The 23,321-nt window shown below is 48.4% G+C and overlaps 2 protein-coding genes across 2 annotated transcripts; both read left to right on the top strand.

Annotated features, from left to right (window-relative positions):
* Positions 1-10,921: 10,921 nt before the first annotated feature.
* Positions 10,922-11,721, top strand: LOC121447238 (metallothionein-2). The gene is made up of 3 exons (XM_041650376.1): positions 10,922-11,048; positions 11,313-11,378; positions 11,497-11,721. Exons 1-3 carry the CDS (start codon positions 11,021-11,023, stop codon positions 11,586-11,588), a joined length of 186 nt encoding a protein of 61 aa, XP_041506310.1. The 5' UTR covers positions 10,922-11,020; the 3' UTR covers positions 11,589-11,721.
* An 8,954-nt stretch (positions 11,722-20,675) lies between these two features.
* Positions 20,676-21,863, top strand: LOC121447161 (metallothionein-1). Its single transcript, XM_041650259.1, has 3 exons — positions 20,676-20,829; positions 21,336-21,401; positions 21,645-21,863. The coding sequence occupies exons 1-3, from the start codon at positions 20,802-20,804 to the stop codon at positions 21,734-21,736; spliced, it is 186 nt and encodes a 61-aa protein (XP_041506193.1). The 5' UTR covers positions 20,676-20,801; the 3' UTR covers positions 21,737-21,863.
* The last annotated feature ends 1,458 nt before the right edge of the window (positions 21,864-23,321 follow it).

Raw genomic sequence — 23,321 nt, 5'->3', positions numbered from 1 at the left:
GAGGGGAAGAACGCCAGGTTTTCCTACTTTAACCCTTCATCCCTTCCTGTGGCCTCTTAGGTGGCTCCTGCACCTGCTCGGACAAATGCAAATGCAAGGGCTGCAAATGCACCAACTGCAAGAAGAGTGAGTACGCCTCCCCCCTCTGCCCACCCTAACCCTGCGGCTTCCACCCACACCCCAGACACTGTGTAGCAAAGCTTCTTGCTGCAGACCTTCAGATGCGGAGGCTGTATCAACTGAGGTTAACATAGTAGGAAGGAGTGTGTGGGAGGGGATAGTTTGATGAATTTCTGCAAGATATCCGAAGGTAGCTGACAAGAGCTAAGCCCCACTCTTCAATTTTTTCCAGTGCCTGGGGAGCTCTCAGGCCTTGTGAGCCTCCTCAATATGCTCTCTCCAGCTCACAGAAATGGAATATGCTTGGGGGGAGGGGTAGAGATGGGAACAATGCTCCCTTCTCTTGGGTGTGTCTAGGTATGGATCCTGTGGATTTTCTGGCCTCAGCACTATCCGTGCCCCGCCAGCCTTATGGGGGCAAGTCCCCTCTCAATACCTTTCACATTGTCATGCCTTCTCCTTAAGACCTAACTCTCCCTCAGTCCAGGCCTGAACCGAGCATTCCCAGAGGATTCCCTAGCACCTACCCAAGGGGCCAGGACTCTATAGAAACCCAGCCGCAAGGGCAGCACCACAGAGGCCATCACACTTCATATGACCTTATGAAAGGGACAGTAACCTGTCTTGGCCAAATCCTAATGGTTCCCCAGTTTCCCATACTCCTTTCTCCCCCCCCCCCCTTTGATGGTGACAGATAAGGGCATCAGACTGGGCACACACACTTCCCTCCCCCACCCCGTTTTATCCACAGGCTGCTGCTCCTGCTGCCCTGCAGGATGTGAAAAGTGTGCCAAGGACTGTGTGTGCCAAGGGGAAGAGGGGGCCAAGGCAGAGGCGGAGAAATGCAGCTGCTGCCAGTGAGGACCGAGCCCCTCCCACACAGACTCTGGAAATAGCGCTGGGTATCCATGGTGGGGCATGGCTATTGTCCCCTTCCCTGGCCGCTTGCTTGGGAATGTGAATAAATCCTATGCCCAGCAGGAACCAAAGACTGGCCTCTTTTTCAAGTGGGACGGGTGGGGGAGCCCACTCCATGGAACCCATTCAGCAAAAAGCAGAAGCCTAAGATTGAGGCTTCCATCTGTTAGAGACTAGAATAGAGCCCCAGAGACAGTACACATATGCACACACACACACACATGCACACACACACACAAGCACAAACACACACAGGTGCGTGCACACACAGAGACACTGTCACGTGGATCTTCGTCCTTTGAAATCCATATTAGTTCTGGGAAAAGGTGGCAGGCCATGCCCATAGAGGTTTATCTCTCCATCCTTCCAACCTCACTGAATGGTGGGGCTACAGGAAATTAATTAAAACAAGCCTCTGGCGCCAAACACTTGTGATTTCTGGAATTTTCTAGTTGCTCCTACAAAACTGCCAGCTTTCAGATATTAGAGGAGAATCCGGGGTGGCCCTGGACTTCATCTTGGCAGATTGTCAACTGTGCTTCCTAGATCACCCTTGAATAGCCAGCCTGTCTCCCACAGTACAGATTGCTCAGCCCTTTCCAAACCTCATTTGGTTTCGCTGTTTGTCCATAACTCCCCTTCTCTCCTCCCTTTTCAAGGAAGAGTCTGGTAATAAGAGCTTGCATCCTAAGTCGAGATGGCCAGTCCCTAATGAAAGGGAACTCTCAGCCCCACCCGGAATGCCTGAAACAGGAGACATAGACGGTGGGGTGGTAGAAGCTGCCCTGTAAGGGGATACAGGACTGGAAATACACCAGTCTCCCTCCAGCTCAGTTTTTCAGGACATTCCATTCACACCACAGCTATTGTTTTTACTCTAATAGGCTGTTTAAAGAACAGCCGGGTCCATTTTCAAAGATGCTTGGCCCAACCTGCTGCCTTCTGGTTCCAAAGCTGTGGGAAGTGATGGTACTGGCTCCCAACTAGATTAGCCAGACACAGAAAGTCCAAAAGCAGACCCTTGGGCTGATGGGGTGGTTCAGTGTGAAGGCACCTGTCACCAAGCAGTGACCTGAGTTCAGTTCCCAGAACCCACATGATGGAAAGAGAATCATCTTCCACACATACACACACACACACACACACACACACACACACACACACACACACAGAGAGAGAGAGAGAGAGAGAGAGAGAGAGAGAGAGAGAGAGAGAGAGAATGCGAAACCAGACCCTTGTGCAGTCAGAAGTCGAAGATCAGTAGGGAAAGACACATTCACTAGTTAGGGCAAATAAACAGGCCACCCTTCGTGTATCACCAATAAGCAAATCTCAAACTGTGAGTTCCTGGACAACCAGGGCTACACAGAGAGACCTTATCTCAAAGAAATCAAAAATAAAATAACGTGCTGATAATAGTGATCCTTCTACTATAGTGTTGCTGGAGGACTAAATTCACATACAGCACCGAGTACCAAGCATGAGGTGTGGACTGTACATACCGCGGTATGGTCAGTGGCTCTGACTGTATGAAGTGGTACAGAGCTGGGAACAGAAAGACTCGGCAACTTAAAGAGTACAAGAAGCCTTTTTGAGGAATGGTCTTCACTGATTTATCGACGGGTCCATGTTTTGAGACTGACTTGTGTACACAAGGCTGACCTCAAACTCGCTGCGTAGCCAAAGGCGACTTTGAACGTCTGTCTCCTGTGTCTACTCCCTAAGTGCTGAGATTACAGGTATGAGCCACCTCGGCCAATGTGTTTGTGCTGTTTTGGAGACAGGGTCCAGGAAATAGCCCACGATTGTAACACAACTCTTGCTCTTTGTGCTATGTGCTACAGTATGGTTTGCGAGCTGGGCAAGGGGCTGGAGACTGACACACACAAGAATGCCAAGAATGTCCCCCGAATCAAGAACGCCAACTTTATTGTGTTCCAGGGCAATTTATATAGGGTCTCCTTGACCAATGACCACGCCCTAACTCTCAGCTGCAAGCCCACCAGAAACCACTCCCCTGTCTCGTGCTCAGAGCAGCTGCAAGCACAGGAAAACAAGTTGTTTGCAGGAAATTCAGGGTCTGGGGGCCACAGTCCCCAACAGGACTATTTACCCTCACAGTTCTCCTGCCTCAGCCACCTTGGTGTTGGGTTTACAAGGATGTGCCATCACCAGTGGCAGGATATGGCCTTCAGACTGAGACCCAACAGGTGGACAAGCAGAAAGAGTATTCTAGACACAGGGAGCAAAAGGGGGCAGCGCCTGGCATCAAAGGGCAAGCCATTGCGACAACACACTTATAATGAATAAACACTCCAAAAGCGATGTCACCTCCACAGTTAGCAAGGTGACAACAGACCGAGTCCTGATCTCAAGGTTGCAGTAGGTACTTTAACCCAAGCTGGCCTTGAATTTGAGATTCTCTTGCTTCGCTCTCCTGAGTGCTAAGATTATAGGTGTGTACCACCATGCCCCACTCACAAACGAACTTTTTTGGAGAGAGTCTCAGGTTTGGGGTGGCCTTGAACTTGCGATGTAGCTGAAGATCACCTGACACTGTGGTCCTCCTGCCCCTACTTTCCAATGTTGGGCTCACAGGCATGTGCCACTGTACCTAGTAAGACACAATCCTTCTGGATCTAAGCCTTTATCTGGTTGGCGTAGATTCCCAATGGTATGTCCTTGTCTGATGTTTTATTTTAATATTTGTGCGTTTTATTATAAAGAAAAATGTTTTCTTGCCATTAGTTTAATGGCTAGAACTTATTTTAGCAAAACCAAATTAATAAAAGGAAATCATAAATATCATTTAATGTAAGTGTTATTAATGAAAATATTTTTAGTTGACACATACAAATCCCATTTTTTGCTACTTACCACTTGAAGATTCTCTGCTTGAGTGCGCTGCCCTCTGTTCAGTCCTGGCTGAATACATGGGACAGAGGGGTCTGATGGAGTGAAGGCCCAAAGAGACGGGGACATCTACATATCTGCACGCTTAGGCTTGGTGATGCGAGTGTAATTGTGAGAACTCTGACGGAGGACAAATGGTGATCTAGCGGGGAAATCCCTGGGCATCTAATGTCTTGTTTAGGTATATCTACTGGTCCTGAGTACTTAGAAATATGAATGGCTATGGGAAGGGAGTCTCCAGAGTGAGCCTTTCTGGTCTGTTTCAGAAGAGAAGGTTGGAGGAGAGAGTGGTACATGACCCAGGTTTTATAACCTGCTAAAGAGGGCACAGAGGAGGCTGCCTGAGAACATATGTTCCTGATGTTTTCTTTTCTTTTTTTTTAACTTTCTTTTCATTTATTCTTTGTGTCTTTCATCCCATGTCTTCCAATCTCACCCATCCCCCCCCAATAAAACAAAATAAAATTTGACAAAGGGAAAAAAGAAAGGAAGAGAGAATCTCATCATGGGAGCAGCAGTGTGATACAGTGAGTCACGCAGTAAACCCCTTTATCCATAGATCTCTACATGTAGGCGTTCATCCCAAAGAATCATTAGTCTGGCTCATGGTTGCTACTCTGTGTTACACCATCGCTGCTGGGCCCTCACTGGGACTCCTCCTGGACATCCATTGCTGGTCATTCAAAGGACTGACCCTCCCCTCCCCCCTCCCCGACAACCTCGTGCTCCAGTAGATCACAGATGGGGTGGATGTTAGGGTAGGCCAACATGTAACCCTGGTTCTGGGCCTGCGAAGTTGCAGGGTTGGTCAGTCCGCCAGCTCTTCTCTGTCTTCACCACCAGGGGAGCTCTCCTGCATTGCACTGGCTAGTTCACCCCCTGCAGCTATAAACAAGAGGTGGGGCCATTTCCGCCACTTTCACGCCTCAGGGTCGGTTCTCCCACACCCGTGCCTTCAGGGCCAGCTCTGCTGTGTTGCCCAGTGAGGTGCAGGGGCGACTCTCCAGAGTGCTGCAGCTGGTGGGGGCCAGGAACAGCTCTCCCACCTGCCTCAGGCATTGATGCGGGAGGAGGGTGTCTCTTCTCTGCCCGTGTTGCTATGTGACTGAGTAACGGAGACAGCTCTCTCACGCTCATGGCCTCGGGGGTGGCTCCTTTGTCTAATGTTTGAAAATGAAAGACTTCTTCTCCACTATTGTGCTCTTATGGTGGTGGTGGTGGTGGTGGGGGCAACGTGCCCTGCTGTGGCTTGCAATCTTATGCTGGATCTATGCAGTTGAGATCGTATATGCAGATACCTTTTTTAAATTATTTTTTTCCAGTATTAATGGATCAAATGGATCAATGCATGCTGGCAAAGGCACTACCACAGAGCTATATAACCAGCCCTGCCCCCATCATACATTTACTTAATTACATATATATATATATATATATATATATATATATATATAATGTTCTGCCTGCATATATACCTACCTGCCAGAAGGCAGCACCAGATCTCATAGATAGTTGTGACCCACCATGCTGGGACTTGAACTTGGACCTCTGAAGAACAGCCAGTGCTCTTAACCTCTGAGTTATCTCTGTGGTCCCCTTAGTTTGTTTACTTTTTGCTTTGAGACAGAGTCTCACTACTTTGCCCATGTTAGCCTTGAACTCACTCTATAATCCAGGGAGGCTTTTAACTTGTCCTGAGTAGCTGAGATTACAAGATGTGGCTGGGCATCTCTTGAACAAGGACGAATGACTGACAGGCTGTTGCTTCTTTTTGTTTTTTTTGACAGGCACCCTCCTGAGCCCTCCCACCCACTCATTAGCTGTTGTAAGAGGCTCTGAATAGAAACACGTGCAGCAAGGAAGCCCAGGAAGCCCCCAGCTATCAGCTCAGGAGGTCCTGGGCCTCAGCACAGCTGGCAAGAGTGAAGTACTGCCTACGACCACACGAGGGAGCTTGGGTGCAGCCCTTGTTGCAAGTAACCCTTGGGATGACTATCAGCTGGACAGGAAACTGGATTTGCAATCTGCAAAGACACTCTGAGCAGAAAGCCCAGATAAACTCTGCCTAATTTCTGGCCCCACAAAAAAAAACTGCATGAATGTTTCGTATAGATGTGTTCTCGTTATCTGTAAAGCTGTGGGTTAATTTATTATGCAGAGATAGAAAAATCGTGTAACTACAAAATGAAGCAGGGTCAGTAAAAAGGAACCAAGACCAGACAGATTGTATTTGTGATGGGAACCAGGGAACACAGGATCACCCAAGGAAGACAAGGGACCTAACCACGTCCTATTTCTTAAAGAATGCTGGCATTTGTACCCCCACCCCACCCCCACCTCCACACACTCCTCCAGGGTCTTACTATTCCTCACTGCTTCCAGATTGCCACATAGCTTGAACATTCGAGTCTTACCTCCTGCATCTCCCAAATTCTGGGATTGCAGGCATGTACCAGCAGACACAGTTTACACGGTGCTAGAGACAGACCCAGACCTTTGTGCATACTCTGCTACCTGGCTCACATGCAGATGAGAGACAGCCTGTATCCATAGCTGTCTGAATTGGGACCGACTTCCCAACATGTCTCTTAAACTTTCCAACAGCGCTAATTCAACGAAGGTCTAACTTCCATTCCCAACACTGCAGAGGTTGGGGAAAGAAGATCAAGAATGAGGGCAGCCTGGGCTACAGAACGAGACCTTGTTTATTTGTTTTAAAGGGTGCTGAGTTAGGGTGACTATTGTGATGAAACACTATGACCAAAGCAACTTGGGGAGGAAAAGGGGTTATTCCGTCTATGCTTCAACATCACAGTTCACCGAAGGAAATCAGGACAGGATCCTGGAGGCAGGAGCTGATGCAGAGGCCATGGAGGGGTGCTGCTTACTGACTTGCTCCCCGTGGTTTGCTCAGCCTTCTTTCTTATAGAATCCAGGACCACTAGTCCAAGGGTGGAACCATCCAACATGGACCAAGCCCTTCCCCTTGGATCACTGATTAAGAAAATGCTGTACAGACTCTCCCACAGCTGGGTCTTCTGGCAGCATTTTATAAACTGAGGCTCCCTTCTCGCCGATGACTAGCTTGTGGCAAGTTGCTATGAAACTAACCAGTACAGCTGACCCCTTACCAACCTACGCATAACACATCACAGTAAGGCACAGTCTTTCCTTTCTCATCCATCACTAAGATCTCACATTAAAATATAAATAACTTTATAAAGAAGCTCACAAATTAAGGTGTTTACAAATTCAAACACATTAAAAGTTCAGTCTCTTTAAAATAGCCCAGCTGGATATGGTGGCACACGCCTCTAATCCCAGCACTCTAGAGGCAGAGGCAACAGAAGTCTGTGAGTTTCAGAACAGCCAGGGGTTTGAAAAAAAAGATCAATTCCAAGAACCAGAACAACAACAAAACCCAAACAAGAAATCTCTTTTAAAATTCAAAGTCTTTACAAATCCCAAGTCTCTCAGCTGTGGGCTCCTATAAAAAAAACATTTTTTTAAAAAATTAAATATTTGCTTACTTCAACCAGGGCATAGTCACAATCAAATCATCAAAACCAAACTCCAATAACTCAACAACAAAAAGCTGGTCCGTGCCCAGCTAGTGCCAGACAGTGGGACTTCGCTGGGATTTCTGTAATCATGGCCCTAAAATCAGACGTGCCACACATGGCAGTACATCCCTGTAATTCCCGCACTTAGGTGGCTGAGGCATGGCACCATGAGTACCAGGCCACCTTGGAAGAGCCGTGCTCCCCACCACGTGAAGAAGAGACACTATGACAAAGGCAACTTATAAAAGAAAGCATTTAATTAGACTTGGTTACAGTTTCAGAGGGTGAGCCCCAGACCACAGTGACAGGGAGCATGACGTCCGGCAGGCAGGCAGGCAGGCAGGCAGGTGGCAGGTGGCAGGCAGGCCCCAGCTGTAGCAGTAGCCGAGAGCTCACACCTGAGACACCACAGCAGACAGCAGAACACCGAGTGGAATGATGTGGACCTCCTCAAAGCCCACTCCTGTTGGTTTTCATTACATTCAGTAGCTGCCCCTTAAGCAAGTGCTGTCCTAATCGGCAGTCACAGCCCTGCAGCTACCGGTAGGTAGCCGTCTGCAGTGGCTGTAGCCAGCGGGGATTCTGTTCCCTCACAGACTGGCTCTGTCACTGCAGCTAAAGGACGTCACCTAGATCTCTATCCCTCTACAGAACTCAGGATTCGAAGGTTGAGGTGAAATTCTGCTTGTTCAGAGAGACTGATTAGCAAGTAGCTAACCTTCTCTCCTAGCTCGTGACTCCCCCAAAACAGCTCGCCCTTCTGCTTAACTAACCCCCACTTAAGAACCTTAGCTACACATGGTTCCTCCCTACCACTTCCTGCAGCTGACTCGGCCTCCTGAGTCCAGGTTAATCTTCTTTAACCAAACGAATGCAACGCACGCATCTTTGCATCATTAAATATTCCACGACATAAAGCGAATGGAACACACCTAAAATTAATATTCCACAACACACACCTTCTCCAACAAGGCCACATCTATACTCATTCTTCCTAAACAGTCCGCCAACTGAGAACCAAACATTCAAACAGATGAGCACATAGGGACCATTGGCATTCAAACCACCACACACCACATGAAGGATAATTCCTGATATTAGCCTGGGACCTCCACATACAGGGACACGGGCATGCTCATGGAAAACACACATGCAAGCCATGCGTATGCCCACACACAGCAACATGGAGAAAAGAAAATAATAACGTAATCAAATCCGAGGATGTCTGGAGGTGACCATTGAGTTTTAGTATCATCTGATTATTTGACAAATGAGCAAACTGGGGTGTGGAACCACACAGAAGTCTGGGGGTGTAGCTGAGAAGTAAAGAGTTTACAAATGTAGCTCAGTGTCTAGGATAGACAGAGGAGTGGAAGGAGTGGGGAGGTAAAGGAGGAGAGCGCACCCCAAGGGCAAATGAGGGGCCACACTCCATCTGACAGCTCACCTCTCCCCACCCTTCGTGATATTTTTACTTCAGTGAGTGACAGATATCAGGGTGGTGACTTTTTTGAGCTTTTGTACACATGCAAACACATGCAAAGACATACATACACACACACACACACACACACACACACACAATTTGCCATGTTGGGAATAAAACCTAGGGTCCCACATATTCTAAGTAAGCACTCTACCACTAAGCTACATTCCTATCCCTCATTTTATCTTTTGAGACATTCTAAGTATGTAGCCCAGGCTAGCCTCATTTTTACAATCTTGCCTGGGCTTCCAGAGCGCTAGGGTTAGAAGCCGGGCCACACAGGCCAAATTTAACTTTTTTTTCATTGTTGTGTTTTTTTGTTTGTTGAGATAGAATCTCATTAAGTAACTAACTCAAGGCTAGATTGGAACTCACTGTGTTGAACTCACAGAAATCTACTTGCCTCTGGCTCCTGAGTTCTGGGATTAAAGGCATTGCCCACTACATCCAGCCTACTTTCATTTTCTAAATCAGACTCCTAATGGGAAGCGGGAACCAGGCAGGAGTCATAGTGCCGGGGTAACCTCCATGAATTTACCAGATTTAGCAAGTGGTGACCGTCAGCTTTATCCTGGCTGGAGGCTGGAGACAGTCCAACAGGGGCAAGGACTACTCTGAGTTCAGTCTGGGAAGGAGTACAGGAACGCAGAAATCAATCAGGCTAAGGTTCAAACACAGTGCAGTCATGGAAAGTGCCGGGAAGGGAAAGGACAGGATGTTAACTACACATGCCACTGGCAGCCATGCGCATCGGGTCTGGAAGGTATCCTGGAGAAAGTGATCACTGAGCCAAGAAGGTATCTCTCCCCAGTTTACAGTAAGAGCTGCAAGGACAGCCTGTCCTGTGGCACACCCCCCCCCCCCCAACACACACACACACACACACACACACACACCCCTTCCCTGAGTGTCTACCTGAGCCTGCCAGGAAGCTTCCAGTAACTATTTCCCGGCTCCTCAGATGACACAGACCTTCCTACTTATGACTTCAAGTATGATTTCAGCATTCTTGAGCAAGCGGGGAAACACCATGTGCCTCCAGGGAGAGAAATCTGGGAGCCATCTCCACTCTTCCCCTCAACATCCACCCATGCGCTGGGGGTGGGGGAAGCTTATGGGGGTCTTCCTGCCACGCGTTCCAGAACACTACCATCTGGCCCATCCTGCTTGGCAAACACTGGTCTATATCCTCGCAGACTGGACTGCTCCCCTGCCCTTGAATTCCACCTCCAGCAGACCTTCAACACTGCCCCGTTCACTCTAGAATAAGTGTCCTTAGCACAAGGCTTGTGTCTTCCCAGTCGCTAGTCTCTGGCGACTTGCTGGCGCCTCAGCGAATTTGAACCTTACACATGTTGGGCAAGCGACTATGTGACTGCGCCTCCGCTTCCACCTTTTATGGTGAGAATAATGAATTGTAAAGGAAAAATGAAAGTTCTAACACAACGCCCCGCAGCACGGGAAACGCGGTGGGGACCTCACCAGCAGCGACTAAGTCTGGACTAGGACTGGTTTTTGAAACCTGTTCACACTTCCAACTTGGTTTTCCTGTAAGCAGGGTCTCCTAGCCCCGCTTTCATCCAGGTTAGCGCACACGGTAAGCGCGGGATCCGCGTTGAGGGAGCTGGCAGCTCCTCTGCACCCGGCCCCTCGCTCCCTCGGGCGCGCGGCAAGTCACGGGTGGGCAAGCTTCCCGGAACAGGCACCGACCCGGGTGCAGACCCTTTGCGCTCAGCCCGGTGCGCTCAGTCCGCGCGCCGTGCGGAGAGGGGCGTGACTCAGCGCGGGGGCGTGTGCAGGCCGTGTTCCACGTGCAGGAAGAGGGACGCTTGCAGACTGCGGGGCGTGCGCAGGAGGCGGGGGCGGGGGCAGGTGGTTCGCCACCTGGGCGGAGCTTTTGCACTCGCCCCAACTTCTTCCCTCTTTAAAGTCCCCGGTCCACAGGCTTCTTTACATCACGCCTCCTCCTAGCTCTCCAACTTCGTTCTCTCACGGTTTTCAGCCGCCGCCTCTACTCATCATGGACCCCAACTGCTCCTGTGCCACAGGTAAGGGGAACTGCTGATTGGGCTCTGCATCCCGAGTTTCTGGGAGAGCCAGATAGGCTATTTTGGGCCCCTTCTCTAGTCACTTTCAGGGTACTACCGGCTGCCCCCTCCCAGCAAATTCTGGAGAACCCCCTCTTTTAACAAGCCCTTGAGACATAGTGGCTCGCCCAAGCTGGAGCAAGGATTTGCACCGGAGTTCCTAGGGGAACTCTTGCGTCTAGATGCGCTGGGTCACGCTCACCGCTCACTCCCTTGTTCCTGCAGATGGATCCTGCTCCTGCGCCGGGTCTTGCAAATGCAAACAGTGCAAATGCACCACCTGCAAGAAAAGTAAGTTGGATCCTCTCTACCCTTTACTCTCCGCTCCCCATCGGTCCCTAGCCCGCCCTCCCATCCCGGTAGCGTCCAGGTGGTGTGCCTCTCACGGTCGACTCTTTTTTTCCCCCAGGCTGCTGCTCCTGTTGCCCCGTGGGCTGCGCGAAGTGCTCTCAGGGCTGCATCTGTAAGGAAGCTTCAGACAAGTGCAGCTGCTGCGCCTGAAGTGGGATTTCCCCTCATCTGCGTGTAAATAGAACAATGTGTAGAAAGTAACTTTTTTTACAACCCTGGCCTGTTTTCCACACCTCTTTCTATAAAACATGTAACAGATAATAAAAAGCATTGACTTAATTAACTATGGTTGTCTTTGTGTGCATTAAAAATAAGGGACTGGTAGAGGGATTGAAACGGAACTGCCGAAACTTGAGCTCTGGGCTCAGATGTTAGCCTGTGGCTTGAACTGGTCAGGTTGCCTCTCCGGCGGTTTTTCCTGGAAGTGATGGGCAGGGGGATGCACTTAGTCCCTCGGTGCTAGCTCTTGTATATTAGGTTTAGGCGAACTAAAACCAGGTGCTCTAATGAGCCATATCCCAACCCCCTAGATGTTTATTCTGGTTTCTCTCCCCTAATTCAGTTGGATTTTTAGGCTTAAAAGTGACTTAAGTTTGGAATACCAGTACCCAGACTATGGTAAATAAAAAGCTAGAAAGAATCAGAGGGGCCGAGTGGTGGTGCATGGCTTTAATCCCAGCACTGGAGGATACCGAGCGAGTTCCGGTGAAACCCATTTATAATTCCAGCACTTAGACTGAGGCGGGTGAATCTCCTTGAGTTGGGAGGCCAGCCTGGTCTATAGAGTGAGTTCTGGGACGGCCAGGGTTACACAGAGAAACCCTGTCTCAAAAAAAAAAAAAAAAAAAAAAAAAAAAAAAGCTTGGGATAAAATCGGACTTGCTGAACATAGCGGACAATGAGGACTACTGAGAACTCAAGAACAATGGCAATGGGTTTTTTTATCCTACTGCACGTACTGGCTTTGTGGGAGCCTAGGCAGTTTGGATGCTCACCTTACTAGACCTGGATGGAGGTGGGTGGTCCTTGGACTTCCTGATTGCTCTTCGAGCTGATGAGGGAGGGGGACTTGATCAGGGGAGGGGGAGGGGGAGGGAAATGGGAGGCGGTGGCGGGGAAGAGGCAGAAATCTTTAATAAATAAATAAATTTAAAAAAAATCAGAGGGGGCCGGGCGTTGGTGGCGCACGCCTTTAATCCCAGCACTTGGGAGGCAGAGGCAGGCGGATCTCTGTGAGTTCGAGACCAGCCTGGTCTACAAGAGCTAGTTCCAGGACAGGCTCCAAAACCACAGAGAAACCCTGTCTCGAAAAACCAAAAAAAAAAAAAAAAAAAAAAAAAAAAAAAAAAAAAAAAAAATCAGAGGGAGTCAGGTTTGGTGAGTCCAATTTATAATTCTAGCACTTGGGAGGCAGAAGGATCATTGAAATTTGGAATTAAATTTTAGTCTCAAAATTTGGTAACCTTTGATTTTGAGACAAAAATCTTACTGTGTAGCCCAAACTATACTTAAACTTGGGATCCTCCAGCCTAGACTCCTAAGTACTGGAAACACAGGCTGGGCTCAAAATCTGTTTTTAAAAATTCAGTAACATGAACAAAATCTTGAAATTGCAAGTACTACATATCCAAGGGGTGTGCCTTGCAGACGGAAAACTAAACGGCACAATGTGTCCAACCTGGACCTCCCATGAGGAACTGCCCGCCTGGTGCACAGAGACACCGACAGGGTCACTTTCACCACCCCCGATTTCAGAGAGCACAGTGACCTGAGTCGGTTGTCAGTCTCGGAAGTCCCTCTCAGGATTAGGAAGAAACTACCCCTCACTCATCCCAACCCCTGACACCTTAGAAAAGCAAAGTAGAAGGTGCCCAGCATCTCCCCAGGAGCAAAGCATCTAGGTGGAGTCTGCAGTTTGGAGGATGGGTGGTACTCTTTAGGAAGCTGTAAGGACCTGAATGACTCAATTAAAACCAACGGTTAATGCCCCTGGTTATTTGTTGAGCTAATGCAATTTGGTGTTCAATCAAAGGGAAAGATGAGGTTCTTGGCCAGGAGTCAGGACCAAACTTGTGTGAAGAATAAGTTTACAAGGCTGGCTGTATTTCTGGCTGCCAGGAAGTTCTAGTTGGCAGCCCACTTCCCCCCTTACTGGTCATGTAAGCTGGGTAAGTCAGTGAACATCTGAGAGAACCTATGGTTATGTCCCCAGACTGAACCCCTCAGATGCTGGTACCCCTTTGCCCTGGCACTCAGTGAAAACCTAGATGCCGACAACCACGTGCTCCCAGCTGCCAGTCATCACTTCACACATTCCCAACCGCGGAGGGAGGCTCCAGACCAGATTCTGCTGGTCCAGACACATCGACACCCAAAATGGCTTCGGGCTCATTAGAAGCTTATTACAATGAGAAGAAAGGATAGGGGCAGGTGCCACGCCGGATTAAAATATACCCACGTTAGGGAAGAAAGAGACACCTTCGCCCCTGGAAAGCTCTCCTTCCCATTTAATGCTCTGTCAAGCGCCTCGCACATGACTCATAATAATTAAAACACTATTATATGTATGCCCAAGTCCTAGTAAAACCCAGAACTCTTAACGCTATCACTGACACCAAGGGGGCTGGAGAGCAAGAGCTCCCCTGCTCATTCACTGCCTGCCCCTTACACTTTGACGATTCGCTGACAATAGTGGAAAACCCGCAGATTCAGTTATGAGTCCTCTTTCACAGAAAGGAGAAAATATTCTAACTAAGAGATTAATGAGGAAGGAGCTGACTCCTAACTGAGGCTTCATACATCAGGCAAGTGGGAGCATTTTATCCACGCAGACTGTCTGGAGAGAGAGTCCCAAGTTGGCCAGCTCCAGAGTGGGCACAGAATTGTGTGGGAGGACACTGTGGGATGGAGGCTAGGGAGAGAGCCTCACTGACTGTGGACCAGGTAAACATGGATGATGAGTACAAAGTGATCAGGATGCTACCCCTGCCTCCTGACAGACACCAAAGCCTTGCTAACCTCTCGTGCGCTTTGATCTTCACCTGGCCTAGGGGGGGAGCAAATGTGAGTGGACTTAAGCTGTGTGGGACTGTGGTAGATTGCATGTTTGGGATGGTTAAAATTTCCTTGTCTCTTTATTTGAACATATCACCTAAATTGATTCTTCCTGGGGTGGAGGCAGCCCCAATTTCAGATCTGTGACCCTGCAACGAGTGAGGCAGAGCAGCCTGTGGGCATCCATGGGAGAACTTCCTGCGTAGGACACAGAATTTGATTACACAGGCCATCAAGTCCTGAAAATGGAGGGAAAGGCAAACCTATGTGTTCTGCTAAATAAATTCTGTTCTGTTTCCATATCCTGCCCACCCGTCTTCCAGCCACCCTGTCCTCTGTCCACTGTCGGGGTAAGAGAAGCACCCTGAGCCCTGCACTCAGGAGGTGGAGAGGAGTCCAGGGCAACTTCACCAGCCTGCAAAGTGAGACTCTGTCTCAAACAAACACAGAAGACGTTGCTTTGAAGAAATTATACCTTTTTTTTTTTCTGAGCCAAATATGAGGGATCATAGCTCAGTGAAGGAGGATTGTCTGGAATGGTGAGATTCGTTGTGGGAGAGGCTGCGGGAACTTTTTTAGATGGAGAAGAAAAGAAGGTCGTGTCAATTTATTTGGGATTGCCATAGTGGCCTCAGGCAGGTGGGACACAGCAGAGCAGGGAAATCTCTGTCACCTACAGCATTTTAGCTTCAGAGTTGCTGGAGGCGAGAATGTCATCTAAGCTTAGTGCCAACAGTTTCATCTAACAGTTATGAAGATATCAAGTCAGATACAAAAGCTAAGATAAGGCCTGTAATTCCAGCACATGGGGAGGCTGAGACAGTTGGATCACAAGACTCCGTTTCCCAATAAACCAAAACATTAAAGAACCTAAGATAGCCCAAGATAATTTGGGGCTCTTCACCCTCAACATTCCATTTTAGGGTCAAGCTATCGTCAGAAACCATAACAAGCATGCACGTCCTCAGAGAATAGCTCATACCCTTATTTCCTTTGCCTGGACGGAAGTGGAAGCAGGGGACAATGCCTCTTTGAGATCAAGGACCCAAGACAAATACTAGCATGTGAAGAGAATTGGAGTCCCGAGTCACTGTGCCTGAGTGGGCCTGGCCTAGCCCTGGCCCGCCACCACTTGCTGCACTTCTTGCCTCTGACTTCAGCTCTCAGCTGGCTTTCTCCTCCTCAGGGGCGGCTCCTGCTCCTGCTCCTGCGTGGGTGCTTCTCCTTCAGGAAACTGAGTGTTGATCAGGAAGCAGGAAGCTCCCCGTGCACAGGTAGAAACAGGAGCTCCCTACATTCTTCATGATGGTTTGGTTTTGTTTTTTTCATCCTGTAATGGGAAACTGAGTCTCAAAGAGTACAGACCTGATTGATGCTTTAGAACATTCCTTCCTTGAGCGCACAATTTGGGAATCTGACCTCATTTGTTTCTGTATGCCCTTCCTGACTCTAGTCTTTCAGCCTTGTTCTGGATTTAGGTGGTGCTGATCAGGTTAGTAAGAATGTAAACTCAGATTTTCCTCATTGTATCCTGACAGAGTGGATGGATGGATATAGATGGATGGATGGATAGATGGATGGATGGGTGGATGGATGGATGGATAAAGATGGAGGGATATAGATGGATAGATGGATGGGTGGATGGATAGATAGATGGATGGATATAGATGGATAGATGGATGGGTGGATGGATAGGTGGATGGATGGATGGATGGATGGATGAATGAATAGATGTTCTAATAAAGACTCCTGTGGGCCAAGTGGGGTCAGGTGTGTTTTCTTTTGGGAGACAGGGTTTCATAAAGACTAGGCTGGCCTCAAACTTGCTATTAATCTTAAACTTTAATCCTCCTGACTCCACTCCCAGTGTGTTGGAATTACAGACATGCACCACCTAACCTAGTTTATGCCATGCTGGGAACTGAACCCAGGGATTTGTGCATGCTAGGTGAGTACTCTACCCTGAGCTACACTCCTGATGGGGAATCTTTGCCAACCAATTATCTTTAAGAGGTGGGACCAAGTTAGGATATGGCTTTCTGGGACCTGGACACGGCCCAGGGTCTCTCTCTCTGCGATTCCCTTGCGGCACAGCTGAGCTTGGACTTCTCATTCCTGTTTCGTGAGTTTTCCCCTTATAATAAATAATTGTTTTATCTTTTAGCTAGCCTGGTTATTTCCCAAATAGAGCTAACTTCCACACACTTCCAGTCCCTTTTCTTTTTTAATGATTCCGGGGATGAACCCCCGAGTCTCACACAAGTTAGATAAGCTCGCCACCATTATCCTCCTTCCCAGCCAGTGTGTTCCATTCTTAACCACTGCATCATCTCTCCAGCACCAATATGTTCCGTTTTTAATTGAGAAACTAAAGGTTCAGCTTGTCGTTCACTTGGTCTAAGGCATTCAGGAGCTAAACAACAAAGGGTCCTATACACCCACCTCATTTGCCTGCCCCAAACACAACAGGTATGGTGAGACACACATATCTGTATCTTAACACTTGGGGAACTGAGGCAGGAGGATCGTCTCAAGTTCAAGGCCAGCCTGGGCTATATAGCAAGTTACAGGCCATTCTGAGTTACAGAGAGAGACCCTGCTTCAAAGGCTGAAAAGGAGAGGAGAAAGGAAGGGAGAAAGAGGAGGAGGAAGAGCTGGGCCTGGTGTCACAAGTACATTATCCTAGCTACTCTGAAAACTGAGGCAGGAAGGAGGATTTCCAGCTCAAAATCTACCTAGAGAGCAAGGTCAATGCCAGCCTGGACAACTTAGTGAGACCCTGTTTCAAAACAAAAAGAATTTAAAAGGCTGGGGATAAGGCTCAGGTGGAGTGCTTGCCTAGTAATCAGGAGGCCTTGGGGTCAATCCTCTCTATAAAAAGGGGGAAATCATACCATGCAAGAGATCTAAGGGCCCAAGAATTTGTTATAGACCCCAGCTTTGGTAACAGATGATAAAATAAAATAAAATAGTGAAACAAGTGAAAGCACCAAGTACAATACAAATTTCATCTGGTCCAGCGGAACTATCTCAGCACGCATCCAGAATACAGTGACCAAAAGACAGAAAAATAACGGAGTTACAACCCCAATACCCTTGTGCTAGGGCATGCCTCAGCCTGACTTCCACACTAGGAACCCACGGTCGTCGCTAGTAAAGGACCATTGATGTCTCTGCTTGCTGCTTGAGTCCTTAGAATTTGTCCCTAATCCAGGCTGAAGTCCACTGCTCTGTCCAAGTCAACTCCTTACCTACTTAAAACCAGTAAAACCATGGAATTTGGAGAGGAAAGAATCATCCAACACTGTCCAGACAAGAATTCTATTTTTAATTTTCATCTTGAATTAATTAATTATTTAGTTTTGGAATGGATCTCATTTGTGTGGCCCAGACTGGCCTTGAACTCATAGGGAGCGTCGGCCTTTGCCTCGTGGGAGCTGAGATTAAAGACTCAACCTCAGCCAAGAACTCTATATACAAAAATTTCTGCCCCAAATGCAGTTCTTTGGATCTTCCCACACAGAGGACGTTACTGTGTCATTTCCTAGGAAGTGTCCTGAAGAAGTAGCAATGCTGAGTGCTGAGTAACCAGTGGGTAGTCAGTTTCTTGGCTCTTTGCTAATGGAAGGACCCTGTGTCTAAGCCACCAAGAGGAAGAAGAGTCTTGTGGCCTTCTCAGCATCTTCCGTGCCTATGCATGAACCTGTGTATAAGGGGCCAGCGTCAGAGAACTTGTGACAACATGAATATTAGTGTCAGGCAGTACTGCTTCACAGCCCAGTGCTCCATTGACTGGCTGTGTGGCCTGAGCAAGTCACCCAACCTTTCTGAAGTCCCTCTCCTTGTGTGTAAACAGAATTTGCCTCTCTAAATAGGCTTTAAATGAGAAACTGATTTTACTTTTGGTTCTGGCATCATAACCATATCACACTCATGGCCAGAGTGTGACAACACACGCCTGTAGTTCCGAAACTCAAGGAACCGAGGCATCAGCCTGGGTGACATAGCAAGACTCTGTCACAAAACAAAGATCAGCAAAGCCTAGCCAATCTGTGCAGGACTTGGTGGTATCCTCGAACACAAAACCTTGCCCCACTGCTTCCGCAGAAATGAACGGCTTTTTGTTTTTGATACACTTTGTTTCTCATACAAACAATGGACTTGCAGGGGGACGGGTGACTCTAGAGCAGTTAAGCAGCTGCCCATGGTCATTTGGCTCAGAAGTCACGGTGTACAGAAGCTAAAGCCATAACGGTCCTCTCACCCTCTCCCTGACAGAGCATGATGTCACTCCACTCTAGGCCCTGACTGCCTGGGTGGGTGGCCAGCTGGACAGGCTTTCAGGACCCAACCAATTTTGCTCTTCGCTAGAGAGGTGGGAAATTGTGTGGAGGGAGCTGGTTAACGACCCAGTGCACCTACAGCCTTTATGCCAGAGTTAGATTCCAAACAAAATGGCAGAGGTAACAGGGGAGGGCATGACAGACACTCCAGCCGGTCTCCTAGGCTGTATGTTGAGACCCTACTTACAGAGAAAGACATGATACATGGTTCATAATAACAGCTATGGCCTTTTCATAATTCAAATGGGATATTTATTTATGCATTTGCAAATGATAGATGCCAGACCTGTTATGCTTAGCTGGGTATCTGTCTGTGTCATGTTCATCTACCACATACATAACCGTGTGACTTATGCTCCAAAGAGTCATTCACCCCTGCCAAAATATTCTGTGGCCCACCCCTGCTAGGGTGGGATATAAAACCATGAGCAAACATCATTAAACATACAGAACCATGCCTGCCACTTCTGTAGTCACAGTACCATGTGGTACAAAGCATCAATCCAGATTTTCTTAAATATATTTAAGTGTGTTTATTAGTTATGCTTACATACATTTAAGCAAACTTTTACTAAACACAAGCAGCAGTCTTATTCCAGATACAGAAGAAAGCTAAAAAAAATGGGTGTATGTAAAGATACACCCACATAGACATACATGTATTTCACTCATAAACTGTGCCTGCCAGCGATGCACGATAATATATACCTGTAGTCTTAGCCCTCGGGAGGCGGGAGGATCTGTAGTTCAAAGCTAATTTGGATTATATGAAAACAGCCACAACATATTGCTTTTGTCCCTGCCCTTAGTCGAGCTGGAGGAGTGCTCCCGTATGAGAGGAGTCCGGCTGGAGGAGTGCTCCCGTATGAGAGGAGTCCGGCTGGAGGAGTGCTCCCGTATGAGAGGAGTCCGGCTGGAGGAGTGCTCCCGTATGAGAGGAGTCCGGCTGGAGGAGTGCTCCCGTATGAGAGGAGTCCGGCTGTAGAAAAGTTTATGCCCTAACAGACGCAAGGGGGTCTCTATCAAGAACACCCGGTAAAGGGGAGGTCCATCGAGAGCAAAGGGAGCCTATAGGATTTCAAACCCTGCACAGCCACCCAGGTCTGAGATACTGAGCGAGTGGCTTGAACGCAATTAAACTGGGCCTGACAGCCGAACAGTCAAGCACAATGAAAAAAAATAAATAAATCGCCACTTCTTTTGCTTTGTGTCTAATACGGTCCCTGGATACCACTGATTCCACTGGAGGGAAGGCATCCCCTATTTTCCACACTATATTAGAGTAGAGCCGATAGGTTAAGGTGTGCCCGCCGCCAGCCCCGGACAACGTGCCTAGACTTCTCAGGAACGGAGACTGGATGTATTAAGATGAGATGTGTTGGCCCTGTTGCTGTGTCCCAACGACTGTGATAGGGTACAGAGGGACAATGAGGACCGGGAAAGTTCATAGTCAAGGCTAATCTTTTTACATAACTATCTCTTGAACTTCTGCTGCTTTCGATTCAGAGAATGATGACCGGGCTGGGGGCTCCCGTAAAGGAGAAACTCAGAACATAGCTCCTCCTATGAGTTTAGGGAGAGAGTCGCGGGGCTCCGGGGTGAGTTCTCGCTAGAAAAGATCAACTGTAATCTCGATAAAAAAAACATTACAGGGACGTGATGTAGCACACAGCACACAGATCGTCCTTCCCGGGCCAGCTGCGCCAAGGGGCGGACCCGCTGTGCACGCCAGCGCCCTAGGGAGCTCTGCACCCCGCCCGAAGGGTGCGCTCGGCTCTGCCAAAGACGCCGTGCTCGTGACTCAGCGAAGGCCAGTTCAACCGCTTGCTGTGTGCAAACTCTGCGCACGGACCGGTCCCACGACTATAAAGAAAGCAGGCCGCCCGCTAGGCGTCAGCACGACTTCCAGCAGCCTGACTGCCTCCTAGTCACTTGCTCCACAGCTCCAACTTCACGAGATCTCAGAATGGACCCCAACTGCTCCTGCTCCACAGGTAAGAGACGCCCAGTCCTTCGTCTTTACAATTGCCAGTTAGGATCGCAGACCGGATTCCTGCAGTCATGGAGGATGTAGAAGAGTTTGGCGGGAACAGCGCCTTTAGTTGGAGATTCATTCTAATTCATTTTAATGTCCCATTTTACAAGCACCTTCAACTATGCTTGGAGCATGAATATCATCCGAACGACTCATTTGTCGAGGTTGGAGGCAGTATTTAGGCGCACAAATGTCTGGCCCCTGATCACCCAGGTAGTGGGGGACATCTGGGTAGAGCCCCAGACATTATTAACGGTATTATGAATTGCCTTCACTAGGAGAGAGGTGAGGGTCCTTTGTGTCTAGGGATGGAAGACACAAGCCCTACGCTACCCCTAGAGAGATGGAGCTAGGCTTCCTGGAGTCCTGAGTTGGATTTAATGAACTGAGCTGGCCACATGGTGTTGGCCCCGGCTAAGATCCTGCATTCTCTCTACTCATTGCTGTCTCTTTTCTCCTCCACAGGCAGCTCCTGCACCTGCTCCAGCTCCTGTGGCTGCAAAAACTGCAAGTGCACCTCCTGCAAGAAGAGTGAGTGGGGAAGGATAGCTGGGGTGGGGGCTAAGGTTCAGCCGGAACACACACAGAGCTGGCTCTGAGAAATGTCCTTTGCTGCCCAGGGCAGTTCAGCTCTTTCTCCAAACATTATGCCCTACAGCTCCCAAGACAACCCCTCCCCCATCTTGTTGGACAAGAAGCAGGTCTTCAGCAGGGCCTGTGTGACAGGAGGGCCTAGGACACCAGCTCTGACCTCTTCCTCTCCTTCGTTTCCAGGCTGCTGCTCCTGCTGCCCTGTGGGCTGCTCCAAGTGTGCCCAGGGCTGTGTCTGCAAAGGGGCCTCTGACAAGTGCACGTGCTGTGCCTGATGGGAGGGCAGTGCAGCTCTGAGGTGTAAATAGTGTGGACCAACCCGAAGTTTTTCATACAGCTCTACCGTGTTTATAAATCTGCTTTTTCTATGAAATATGTGAATAAAAAGCCAATTTGATTCGACCTCTGGTTTTCTTTGTGTGACTTTGAAATAAGGAACTGGGATGACAGATGAACTTGATAGTACAGGGATCTGGTTCTGGTCCCTTTACCTCTCATCTCCTGCTCCAAAGGAGGGGGGGAGTGTCTTAGGATAAAGTCGAATTATGCCATGAGCTTCCTCTAAAAGGAAGACAGCAGCTGTGTGCCGGGTTAGGAGAGTGCGGGTGTAGATGCTCAGTATCCCACCCTCACAGCACAGAAAAGTCCCTATCTTCTCTCCGCCTTCTCTCTCTGTTCCAGTGGCAACGCCTCACATTGTGGGGTATATGAGGGGGTACTGAGAGGAACACAGGCTGTCTAGCATGCTAGTCAGGGGTTCTTAACACTGAGCCTCTTTATGTATTCTGCTAGAGAGATCTTAGAGTGTCTTTAATGACTGCTTTGACACCAGATCTCAACAGGTTTCTTAGGTTGGCCTAGAATTTTGCAGCCTAGTCTGGCCTTGAGTTTTTAATTTCCCTGCCTCAGTTTTCCAAGGACTTTAGACTGTGCACGAGGCTATATAAATGTTATGGAGAATCAGGTGTGGCTTGTGTCTATAATCCCAACATTAAGAAGTAGGAGCAGGATGGTCTGGGTACTAGACAGCCTGAGGTACATGAGACCCTATCCCAAAATAAAAGGACTCACATAGTGGGACAACCAACTCCCAATTGTTGGATCCTCAGAGGTTCTCAATTGTCCTTTTCTCTTTGGGTGTGTGTCTGTAAGCACATACATGTGCTTGTTTGTGTGTGTGTGTGTGTGTGTGTGTGTGCATGCACATGTGCTTCTGTATGAGTGTGTATGTGCACACACATGTGATTCTGGTGAACATGGAGGCCAGAGATTGATGACATAGGGAATCTTTATCACTTTACACTCTTCTTCTTCTTCTTCTTCTTCTTCTTCTTCTTCTTCTTCTTCTTCTTTTCTTCTCCTTCTCCTCCTTCTCCTCCTCCTCCTTCTTCTTGAGACAGGGTTTCTCTGTGTAACCCTGGTTGTCCTTGAACTCACTCCGTAGACCTGGTTGGCCTCGAACTCACAGTGATGCACTGGCTTCTGCTTCCCTAGTGCTGGGATTAAAGGCCCAGCCTCCACATGATATATTTTGAGTCAAGATCTTCTGCTGAATTTAGAGCTTTCCTTATTTCTGCCAGGTTACATGGCCAGCAAACCCTGGGTACCCACCTCCCTCCACACACCCTCAGCTCAACACTGGGGTGACAGACTTTTACCGCCACTCCTGGCTTTTTATGTAGGAGCTGGGGATTCGAACTGAGGTCCCCAAGGTTGAGCAGCAAGCGCTTTATTCATTGAGCCACATACCTAACCCCATACAGTTATTTTCTATGCACCTCAAACCTGATGTTTCTCAAATGATACTATCTGTACAAAAATAAATTCCAAAACATGAAACTCAGTTTTTGAGGCTTCAGT

The sequence above is a fragment of the Microtus oregoni genome, unplaced genomic scaffold, assembly GCF_018167655.1.
Source record: "Microtus oregoni isolate MIOR12 unplaced genomic scaffold, Mior012 000004F_ref0000308, whole genome shotgun sequence".
In the NCBI taxonomy this organism is placed as follows: Eukaryota; Metazoa; Chordata; class Mammalia; order Rodentia; family Cricetidae; genus Microtus; species Microtus oregoni.
Note: the sequence above shows the minus strand (reverse complement) of the source record. Positions and strands in the feature narration are given on the sequence as shown.

What these genes read in the sequence shown, in the direction of transcription:
- LOC121447238 (XM_041650376.1), top strand. Translation starts at nt 11,021, where the DNA reads ATGGACCCCAACTGCTCCTGTGCCACAG. An exon ending in CAACTGCTCCTGTGCCACAG is followed by an intron (nt 11,049 to 11,312) that starts GTAAGGGGAACT and finishes TTGTTCCTGCAG; the next exon opens with ATGGATCCTGCTCCTGCGCC. An exon ending in ATGCACCACCTGCAAGAAAA is followed by an intron (nt 11,379 to 11,496) that starts GTAAGTTGGATC and finishes TTTTTCCCCCAG; the next exon opens with GCTGCTGCTCCTGTTGCCCC.
- LOC121447161 (XM_041650259.1), top strand. Translation starts at nt 20,802, where the DNA reads ATGGACCCCAACTGCTCCTGCTCCACAG. An exon ending in CAACTGCTCCTGCTCCACAG is followed by an intron (nt 20,830 to 21,335) that starts GTAAGAGACGCC and finishes TCTCCTCCACAG; the next exon opens with GCAGCTCCTGCACCTGCTCC. An exon ending in GTGCACCTCCTGCAAGAAGA is followed by an intron (nt 21,402 to 21,644) that starts GTGAGTGGGGAA and finishes CTTCGTTTCCAG; the next exon opens with GCTGCTGCTCCTGCTGCCCT.